Source organism: Nesoenas mayeri, assembly GCF_963082525.1.
Source record: "Nesoenas mayeri genome assembly, chromosome: 9".
Taxonomy (NCBI): Eukaryota; Metazoa; Chordata; class Aves; order Columbiformes; family Columbidae; genus Nesoenas; species Nesoenas mayeri.
Window position 1 is genome coordinate 21041369 of NC_137557.1, and position 11064 is coordinate 21052432.

Consider the following 11064-nt stretch of genomic DNA (forward strand, 5'->3'; position numbering starts at 1 on the left):
GATGCTGCTGCCTCTCATTGTTCCTGCAGCAGGGCTGCTTGGAAGAAAACACTCCTCACTGCAATGCACCTTCTGTGGTGCTCACAGGCATTGCCAGCTTATCTCCTGAGGAAACAAGATGTAGGCAACCAAGAGGACTTGTTTGATATAATATTCTATTTTGCCTACAGCAAAAATAGTTTGAAACCAGTAGCAAATTCTAAGTCACTTTGGTGGTAGCCTAGATGTGACTTCTGTAATTCATGTGAAAATTTGCAGATAAGACTGTGGAGAAAATGTATTGATGACAGAAGGAGAGAAGTTTCCCTGTAGCTGTTGTTTGCTTGCCCAGGAGCACCAGTTTGATTGCTGACCAGGTGGTCCAGCCTCCAGAGTAAGCAGCCTTGCATTGACCCCTGAGGAAGCCAAACCTGATGCTTGGAGCTGGCAGTGCTGCTCTGGAAGAGGAAGGGATGGGAGGGAGAGACGAGAGCCCCTTGCAGGAGCTGAGGACACCAGGGTGTTCCTGGTGAGAAGCACTGGGGTACCTGGCAGGAACATCTCATCAGGAGCCAAGCTGTACCAGTCCTGCTGCCAGTGGAGCTGCTCCTTGCTTTGCTTTCACTGCCTGCTGCTCTACACAGCACTGCCTGCTCTCTGAACACCTGGGAGCTCATTTGCATCTACAAGTATAACCTTTCTTCAGACAGAGGTTAAAATAGTAAGTTGAAATATATGTGGACAGACACTTTCTTGTTTGGTTTCAAAGTGATATAAGTGTAGAGATACTCCTTAACTCTATGGTTTGTAAATTTGACCTTCACCTTGACAGTTAACTCTAGCACATGTGAAAGTGGTTCATTTTAACATGGCTATCTCTAATTGCAGTACAGTTATTCTGTTAATAGTTTTGTAATTATAAAAATCCATTTGCTGTATCTATCTTCAATTGCCTCTGGGGACTACTATAATCAGGAACATCAAACCAGTTGCTGGTGGGGATAAATTTCTGTTCACAAGAACTGGATATATTTGCCATCTTGGTCAACCCAGTATCAGCAGACAATTTTAGTGCTTCTGTATTCACAAAAAGCAAAGCAGCGTTTGAAGGAAAGAAATTGAAGCTATGGATGCCAGAAAGATCTAGGACAATTCACACTTGTCTGAGCACAGCATATCCTAGTCACAGAAATCTCCTTTTGATCTGTACTATCTGGACCAAATTGCTGGAGGAAATAATAAAACTTTTGTGCTTTCCTGGTCTACATATCACTGCTATTGGTTGTTTCTGAGATGCAAAATTGTTGCACACCTATAGAGAACATTTTGTTGGCTCAGCCCCAGGGCAAAGCACTTCAAATGCAGCTGTAAGTGCCTTAAATAAGTTCTAACAGAGCTCTGCGTGCATGTGCTTTTGCCTATTGACTAAATAGAAAATATTCTGTTCTTGAAAGTGATGTGCAGGGTTTTTTTTAGTGCCTGAAGGATTACAGAATTTTGTGTGTGGAATACCAGTCTAGTATAGCTATTGAGAGAACAAAGGGATCAGTGAACTTGCTTTTTCATATTCCTTTGTTTCTAGTTAACCAACAAGAAGAGCTGACTTTCTCTGGCTGGCTTTGTCTCAAGCAGCGCAGGAGTGCTGGGCCCACCTGAGGGCAGGCTGGGGGGCGGTTGCTCCAGGGCTGTTCCCCACCAGGGATCAGGTCACACAAACAACAGTGCTGCCCGAACTGTGCTCCCCTGTTCCCATGGGAATGTCCTTTGTACTCCACTTGATTTGTCTCAGAGAGCTGCCTGTATGTGGGATTTTCTGACCTTGAGAGCCTATCTACAAAAAGCATGTATTGAGTGGATCCTCCTGGGACAGGTGGGTGGGATAAGCTCATTGCCATCATCCCCTTCTGTAATATAGCAAAGCTTTTATGAGTCAGTGGCCTTTATCTAAAAAACTTTAAACAGACTTGGAAATAAGGTACCTGAAAATCTTGCTGCCAGCAAACATGAGTGTTTTGAACTAATGAGCCTTTCTGGAGAAGAGCAAAGCAGTGAATTTATTTTATAAATTTATTTTAAAATTAACATTTAAAACCACTGTGTCTCTTGGCTGTTGCCCCTGATATAACTATTTAAAATGCTAATTCTTATCCTCTTTTTATATTTTCCTACGCCTCTTTTAGCATGGAAACCCCAAGAATTTATTTCAGTATTCAATCTGTGCATTAGCAAATGCAAAACTTTGATACAAGTTAAACTGAAAGCCTGTAATTGCTGGAAGACTATCACACTGTCCGAGCTGTGCTCCTCCTAGCTCTGGAAGTGGGTGACTACAAGCTTCAAAAGACAGAATAAGCAGCTGTAAAGGAGGTAGATGTAAAATGTGTATGTCAGCATGAGCCTCAATAGTTACATGAACCCTTTTAAGATCATCCAGTGTTGTAGCAGACTATGTTGTGACTCAAGTGGCCACGAACCTGATAACCTCTGTGACTTTGCCATCCTCCTATAACATCTTTAATGCTGAGGGATGTGACTGTGTCAGGAACACCATTATTGTCCTTTCTCATCACTCAAAGCACACCAGCTCACCTCCTGCTTGGAACTGCAGCTCCCTGATCCACCGCCAAAACAAAAAGCTATTGATGGATGTGCACAGAAGTTGCTTTATGTGAATTATTTAATTACAGCTAATGACTGGTTTGTGTGTGTATTGGCACATGTCAGTGCTTCTCATAGTTTATTTGAACAGAATATACAAAAGAAAGTGCCGTGTGGCTTTGTATGAGGTTCTGGCAGCGGCACCTGAGTGCTCAGCTACACTGCAGGGCTCCCCTGAGCCAGAGGAGGGTCATGTCCCACTGGCAGCTGCCATAGCCCTGGACAGTGGGCAGAAGTTCCAGCAGTACAGGGCTGATGCAGGGCCCCTCCTGCAGGCTCAAAAATTATTAATCAGGAGGATTAAAGCCTTTCAAAGATGGAATAGCTTCTGCTTTCATAATATTTTTCTTTTCAGTCTCCACAAGAGTTGGCACAGCTTTGTGTCCTACAGAGCAAAATTTTTTTTCTTCCTCTCCCTTTCTCAGGACATCTTTAATTCTTGGCAGGACTATCTAACTCTGCTTGCAGATAGGAATAAACTCCAGCAAAGCTGGGGCCTCCTGCAAGGCCATTCACTTGGGTCTCTCTGCTTCAGGACTTCGTGTGAGCACACAGAGTTTCCTGGTGTGATGCTCCCGTGGAGGACAAGTGGATGTGGTAGAGCAAAGGCACCAGCATTGGGACACACACACATGACTGGGAAATGCAGGTACCTAGAATCAAGATAGATAAATGATTTTGTAGGCCATCAAAGCAACTTAACACTCACAGCTAAGAGTACTGTACACAGCAACTGTACAATCAGCTCATTGCAGCATGAATGAGAACAGCGAGCTTTTCACTAGAGTTTCAGTGGCTTCTTTCCAGAATGGAGCCTTCTGGAAACAGCCATGTCTTCCAGGAGTGTGGAAATTTCCACATCTCCTCATGAGTTGCAGAGAAATTTATGCTACACCTTAGTCCCTGACCACACCTGCTGCCACCAGGAGTTTTGTGCTAAAAGAGATTCAACCAAGATGTACACATCAATTGAGTGTTCTTCAGACTGTGTCTTCTCTCCAGGCATCTTGTAGTGCTGCAGCCATTCAGCAACCTGCACAGGGTGGAACCCAAAGCGCCTGCTTGGCATTGGGAGAGGAATCTTTCCAGGAGATCAGGATAATGTGAAAATGCATTTCAGTGTACCTTATTGACCCTCTTGGAAGGCTGTAGCACCTGCACCACTACCATGGCTGAGGTTGTTGGGGACCTGCTTTGCTCAATGTAAGCCGCTTAATTTCAGTGAGTGCTTGGTGCCTATGTCTGCTTTGAGATCTAGATTTTTAAGGATCCCAAGTGAAAACAAATCAGTGTTAAGCATTTGTGGGTTTTGCAGCTCAGCCAGAGAGGGAACTCAATATCCTCTTAGCAATTTGCTCAAATAATGTTTCTAAACATCTATTTTTTCTGAAGGGGAAGAAAGGAAAGCAGGAGGGCAGCAAAGGAAATAAGCACCAAATTTGCTTCTGGATTTTTCTCCCTCTGTCTTCAACATACAAAAGTGTAACTGCCAAAGTTGATTCTGATTTCTTCTTGGAAAACTGTCCACTGTCTTTCATGGACAGTGCTGAAATATAACGCAAATGTAAGCAGTTAAAATACCTCTACCTGAAGATAACAAAATCAGATTGGTGTGGTAACTCAGTGACGTTTCTCTCTCCTTTTCACCCCACCCTTCTTTAAACAGCACCACTATTTTACGGCAACAGAAATTCTCTCAGTGTTTTGTAACTGACTTGGAGCTACAGACCTTTACTACTGCAAGAAGAAAAGGGGAGAGAAAGAGAGAGAGGTAATTTCTAAAGTTAAATCAAACTAATCACAAAGTAAAACATTTCCAGAGGCATTTAATTTAATGTCAGTTCAGAGGAGCATTTTGGATTTATGCCACCTAAAAATATCAGTATTCACTACAGAACTCTGGTTCTTTTAATACTCTGTGTTGGAGTTTAGAAACTACAATGAAATGTAATTGGAACTTGTTGTGCCTAAACTAATAATCAGAATCTGTTTGGGAAGATATTATACTAATAAAAGAAGAAATAATAGACTTTGCATAAATATTAATATCTTGTAATCCTCAGGTGTACAGATTATTTTTCAGAAGCACGGGCAGTATCTTGAAGAAGAGATGACATTTATTTGCTTACTTTTCTTCTTTATGCTGATGAACATCTTAACCGGTAAGATTACTGCCGAACTTATTCTTTATTTTTTTCAAGCAGCCAAAAACATTTTGTTACTAATGCAGTATACTCTATCTTGTATCAGATATTGCTCATGTATTAATTACAACTGCTCTGGCTGTTAGTTAAGGGTATTTGGTTTGTAGCACTGAGTGAGTGCAAACAGGGAATTCCTTATTCAGCTGTTCAAGATAGAAAAAAGTTTGGCTATATAGAGGATCCTACATGTGCATTAAAGAATTTATTGGCTTCTGACTACACAGCAAACCTTTTATTAACAGGAAGTCTTTTTGTGTGGGGGCTGGTACTGATGAGTTTCCTCTTTATTTACAGATGCACGATCAATCCATGATGGAGATGGTAATTCTTAATGTCTTTTTCTTTCCTTTGTATCACTAACAATTAGAAGAGTCATTTGTAACTCCCAGACCCGATCCTCAGCAGTGATTTGCCAAGAACACTTACTAACCTCAGTGGGCTGTGGATGTGCTTTCATCTAGTTCTGGTGGAGAAAGAAGAGTGAATTTTTGAAATGTATTTAAAATTTATTAAAAGCTGACATGTTAATGTCTAATAATAGAGCTAATATACTTCTAGTCTTAAAGCAAAAATGCGTTACGGTCAAGTCACTAATTCTGTTGTATGAAACATAACTGGAAAGCACCAGACTTATATAAATGTATGAGACATCTGAGAATTTTGTCTGTCCTGAACAGTAATACTACATGTGTGCCTAGTTATGGGTGAAAAATACTGACTTCTATGAGAAAAACTTAAAATTTACCAATTGCCACAAATCCAATTAAATAAATGTTGGAATAAATCCCTTAGCACAGCTATCCTGTGGTTTGTGTCACTTTGCATGATTAGTCCATTGTATTAATATTTGCCTTTGATTAAAAAAAAAAACACAACCCTTCAGCATCCTAATGATGTTTACGCTGGCTTGCTGATGACTATATTATTTAACCACTCTTTGGTGTTTTCAGACAGAATTCTTTCTGAAAACAAAGCTGCATAGAAGTATCTGTGATAACAAGGTACTGCTATTACTGGTGTACATCTCGGTTAGTGTAACCAGCAGGAGAGCCAGCAGCATCTTGAGTGTGCAGATACAAATACGCACAGAGTGTGTGATAACAGACATGGCAAGTAGAAATATACATACAGAATAAGGGCTAATATGATTACTTTTAATTCTAAAGGTTTTCCATACACTCCATTATATTTTATAACAGCTCTAAAATCTTTTGAATGCGGCAGCTGTTTTTTCACAACTTTAGGGGTACTATTATATTTGTGCACAGCAAATATTTCCACAGTAACATCTTAGTCAGGAGAGTGTGTGTCAGTCTGAAAACAAAACCTTGTTCAGGCAGTATCCTGTTGCTCTCATTACCAGCAATTACGGTTTCCTTTCACAGTGGGCTAAGCAGTAGACTGCAAAGTGAATCTAAGGTCAGCTGGTGTAAACAGTGAATTCTCCTCTGCAGACAGCATTTGGCTCGTTCATTTGATTTGTTATGTGCCATCTGTGCCTGCACGCTGCAAACTTTACTCTGTAAAATTAAGGCCTGACAATAGAATGGTTGAAGGCTCTTAATTCCCTTCAAAGACCCTGGTCCCAAGCTGAGCCTGGTGAGTGGAATGACTCTCATTTGTTTTAAATGGGCTTTAAATAAAATCAAAATACTGTGTTTAGCTGTGCTGCACAGAAAGACATTTGTAACAATGTGGTCTCAGCAAGTGTCTACATTTTACAAATGCTTCTGTATTTGCTCAGATTTGGGCCCAAGGGTGGTCAGCTCCTGCATTTTCAGAATCGATTTTGGTTTTCCTTTTCCTGCTGAATTTGGGGCACAGCGCAGATGTTGGTGTCTCATTCCTTATCTTTTTATATCAGGCCAAGGAAATGGTGTGGATGAGGAATGGGGAAATATGGCTTTAAATTGCAATTGTGCCTTGCTTTAAATACCCAGCTGCCTTCTAGAAGTTAAAGCAGCCCTGGGAATTCCTGAATTGTCCTAAATGCTGGTGATGTCCCTTTGTTCCTGCTGTCTTGTCCCACGCCACGGCTCCTGGCGCAGCTGGAGCAGAGGACACTGGCTCCATCAGGGGAAGATCCACCTTCTGCGGAGCTGGACACGAGGGGCTTGGTGGCTCAGAGGAGCCCGCAAGCCCTACAAGGGGACATAGGACGCCAAACCATGTTGGCTTCTAGGCCCAAACTGTCAACAAAAATTCTTCATAATATAGTAATCTGCCTTCTTTTGGTTTGTTTGTTTAAATTTTAGCTCTCTATAGGGAGTCTGCAGCTCTGCCGTACTGGCCCTTCTCATCCAGTGATTTCTGGTCCTATGTGGAATATTTCCGGACCCTGGGAGCCTACGACAGGGTTGAAGAAATGGCCAGAACCTTGTTTGCCCAGTTCCCGTTTGGGAGCCGCCTTGGCTACCACGTGCCCACCGCCCAGCACTAGCTGCTCCGCTCCCTGTTTAACTGAATGGATGGCTGCCAGCAAACGCACCTCAGCTGCCCCTCAGTGACCTATTAACACCCACAGTAGTCAGCTATAGCATTTCATGCTCTAAGTTAGTCTTATTTTTTCACAATTTATGCTTTTGTGTGAAATCAATAAACTCCTTAATTCTGTCGTGCAGTTTGGGGAGATTTTTTTTTTACACATGACGCTTGCAGCTTTGATTCAGGAAACCGATCTCTGTGTGTACAGCAGTCAAATACCAGGCCACCCAGTTTGGTGACTGGAAGGGCCCCCGGTACAACCCACGGCAGCATCCCCTGCGGGGTTAGGGCCCGGATTCGCCTTTTTGCTGACTCCGCCCCCTTCGCCATGGCAACGGCGGGGCCCGAGGCCAGGCAACCATAGAGAGGAGACCTCCAGCCGCGCAGAGCGGAATGCCGCCGGTCCGCCTTATAGCGGAAGTTGACGCGGCGCGGCCGGAAGCGGCGGCGCGAAGGGGACGAGCGGAGCGGCCGCAATGAAGCCGGCGGTGGACGAGATGTTCCCCGAGGGAGCCGGTCCGTATGTGGATCTCGATGAGGTGAGGGGGTGTTGCGGGAGCTGCCGGCGGGGTTCCTAGGCCTGGCGGGGCCGTGCTGGCTGGCCGTGGCCCGGTGGCGCTCAGCGCCTGCTTTCCCAGGCAGGGGGAAGTACGGGGCTGCTGATGGACCTGGCTGCCAACGAGAAAGCGGTGCACGCCGACTTCTTCAACGGTAAGGGCCTTCAGCGACGAGGGTCTGCAGCGGTGAGGGCCGTGGCGTTCCGGCAGCGGGGGATGAGGGTTCAGGTGGCAGCGCCTTGGGCCGGCCTGGTACAGAAACGGGAGATTGTTATAACAAACCTCGCTTGTGTCTCTCTCATCTCATGTCTTTGGTGCCTGGTCGTCGCTGACGTGCTCACTAACCACGCTTCTAGCGAGCGCTGTCATAAAAGTGCTTCGGTGTTAAGTGATGCAGATGGGAATGATATAATATGTGTTTCTCCTCTCCTGGAGGTTTTAGGTGAGCTACCATGTTAATCACTACAAGGAAAAATGCCTTCATCTGATTGCATAACAAACGGCTTGTATTAAACAGTGAAAATACATATGAAAACATGGACAGAATTTTATTAATTGTTTGTGAATCCTACTACTTTATAATAATTCTTTAGTCTCTGAAAGTATGCATGTCTATCTATCCAAAGCAAAATAAAACTTTGGGGTTTATGCACATTCTGTGTTTGAAAGTCAAGTGTCTGCATATAAGTACATACAGCTGCTTTGAGAGGACAACAGCTGTGTATATGTCCTCTTAGGGGCAGAATATAAAACACTTGGGGGGTTTTATGCTTTTAGACATTTCAACAGTGAATTTCAGATGTGTAATTAAATCTGATTGCTGATGTCACAGACATCATGTTGCTCCGGACTCAGAATACAGGAGAAAAGGAAGTTCAGCATTGATCTCCTCTCAAGAGTTGTGAAGGACACAGCTCTTGGCTGGAGCCAGCATAGTCAGGAGTAGGTGTTTCCATAAAGTTGCACCGTTAAGTTGTAATATTATATTCTGTAGGCAGGACTCTTCTGAATGAGAATTAATCCTCAGTTTATGGTATGGTACTTGTACATTACCTTCTGTAAGAATAAAGATTTGGTTTCAGTTATGTTGTCAGTTTATGCTCAATATACAAAGAAGATACAAAGCCAAGCAGTTCCAAGTGCTTCCCAAAGGTGAATAGAACAGCTGTGATTAGTTGGTCACATTTCACTGGTCTGAGTGAAATGAGTTTTATTAATCTGAGTTATTATTAACACCTTCACAGCAATGAAACTTTTTTTTTTTTTTTAAGAAAGGGATTTTTAGCAGCAAATTACAAATGCAAATGTCAATCTGCAAAATGTATGACTGTGTGCCTGGTCACTATGACCTAAAGGCACAATTCTGCGGGAGTGGCTACCCCGGAGACTTGCCGCCTGCATAAAGCCAGTACTTGTTTAGTTCTGGAGTCTGTGAATTGTGGCTGATCCACTCTGAGTGTGATGGCTACTTAAAGCTTTTATAAAAGCCCCTCCTTTGAAGCTTTGCTTTCGTGGATTTAATTGCACAGCTTGTATTGTACAAGTGAAACAGTTTAATTTGTGTATAATAGAGAACATTTCCATGGGTCTGCCTGCTTTTCTTCTCTGTGTCTTCCCACCCTGATGTTAGATTCCTAGTAACTGATGGTGCAGTAACTTTCATTAACTTAATTCACCTTTATTTCTGTCTTTAGTCCAAATAATGAAGAACTGTACTTGAGTATATGCATATGTAACAGTTGAAACTTTTGAAATTAATTTTACCTTATCTTATTTTTCTGACTAGATTTCGAAGATCTCTTTGATGATGATGACATCCAGTGAACTTAGTTGTCCAGCTATGCAGTGCTGAGATGTGGATTTTTCTCTAGGATCACCTGTGGTGTCCATTATTTATTAAAATAATCAAAACAGGAAAATCACAGAGGAGGAGAAAACCTGTATAAGCTGCTTGGGGAATATGAAAACCAGATGGTTAAAGACAACTAAGGAGGGAATTGTGGGCTATTATTTGTTAGGAAGCTGTGTCTAGATTTTTCTTAAAATGTTACTTGCTGATGTGCTTGTTCAATAAAGTATTTAAAAAAAACCCACAACGCAGTCTGGGATATATTTAGAAGTAAATATTGCTGTGTTCTGAGTTTCCTTAGAGAATGCTTTTTTTTTTGTTAAATCGTTCACTGTTACTTTTGGATATTTTATAAAGATACTTGTCAGGGCATATTCCTGCTTAGAAAAGTCTTGTTTATCCAAGGCTAACGGCTGCTTGTTCTGAATGGTCTGACTCTAGTTTGCTAGTCACAGTAAGAAGAGTGTGCATTGTCTTCTGTGTCAAGATAGATACTCAGCTACCATCAGTACTTAACTTTTAATCCAGGAAGCATGGGAAGAAAAAGTAGTTTTATCTTGATATTTTAAGCAGAGAAATGTTCTGGCCCTGGGAATCGTTTGGTTTAAAAATCTAATTTAATTCTTGAAACTGTACTCTGTAGAAAGAAAATAATTTTGGGATTTGTTTCTCCTGCAGCAGGTAATGTAATCATTCATACCTTTATGTAGAGTGTATATGAATCAGTCAGACTTTGACACAAGTTTTTAGAACATTTTTAGAAATGTTTGATTTTTGCACCGTTCAGTGACCGAAGTGACTCTCAGAATGAAAGGAACAGGTGAGGTTTTATTATGTTTCAGAGTCGAGAGTTTAATCCTCTCTGATCTTAAATACAGTCTATATTCCGTAAATTGATCACAAAAGTAATACTGTGACTGATCTTTCTTCAAAGACTTAACCCAATTTAAATTTAATCTGGAATGAAACCCTTTCCTCTCAAACTTCTTTCACGTGGTGTTTTTTTGTTTTTTTGTTGTTTTTTTTTGGGTTTGCCTTAAAAAAGAAAATTTTAAATGTAACAGTAAGTATGCTTGTCCCTGAGCTTAAAAATGTAAACACAATAAAATCAGTAAAACTTGGGTGTCTTTTTGTTGTGTTCCTGTGGATTTCTCAGCATCCTGGGTTTCATCATCCAGCCTGTGTTAAATCCTCATTCTGACATTTACTCTGCTTAGCATCTGACATTACAGTGAGTCCCTGAAGGAACGGTCTTGCTGAGACAGTTGCCTTTCTAGTGCTCACTTTCAAGCTTTCCTGAAACCAGTGTAAACAGTTTGAATGAGTGGTAGCA

At 41.9% G+C, this 11064-nt stretch overlaps 2 protein-coding genes across 2 annotated transcripts; both read left to right on the plus strand.

Annotated features, from left to right (window-relative positions):
* Window positions 1-4747: 4747 nt before the first annotated feature.
* Window positions 4748-7281, plus strand: OTOS (otospiralin; the record flags this gene model as incomplete). Its single annotated transcript, XM_080349801.1, has 3 exons — window positions 4748-4799; window positions 5136-5162; window positions 7097-7281. 3 exons carry the CDS (start codon window positions 4748-4750, stop codon window positions 7279-7281), a joined length of 264 nt encoding a protein of 87 aa, XP_080205927.1.
* Window positions 7282-7766: 485 nt separating this feature from the next.
* COPS9 (COP9 signalosome subunit 9) lies at window positions 7767-10808 on the plus strand. The gene is made up of 3 exons (XM_080349926.1): window positions 7767-7864; window positions 7964-8036; window positions 9669-10808. The coding sequence occupies exons 1-3, from the start codon at window positions 7802-7804 to the stop codon at window positions 9704-9706; spliced, it is 174 nt and encodes a 57-aa protein (XP_080206052.1). The 5' UTR covers window positions 7767-7801; the 3' UTR covers window positions 9707-10808.
* The last annotated feature ends 256 nt before the right edge of the window (window positions 10809-11064 follow it).

What these genes read in the sequence shown, in the direction of transcription:
- COPS9 (XM_080349926.1), top strand. Translation starts at nt 7,802, where the DNA reads ATGAAGCCGGCGGTGGACGAGATGTTCCCCGAGGGAGCCGGTCCGTAT. An exon ending in CGTATGTGGATCTCGATGAG is followed by an intron (nt 7,865 to 7,963) that starts GTGAGGGGGTGT and finishes CTGCTTTCCCAG; the next exon opens with GCAGGGGGAAGTACGGGGCT. An exon ending in GCACGCCGACTTCTTCAACG is followed by an intron (nt 8,037 to 9,668) that starts GTAAGGGCCTTC and finishes TTTTCTGACTAG; the next exon opens with ATTTCGAAGATCTCTTTGAT.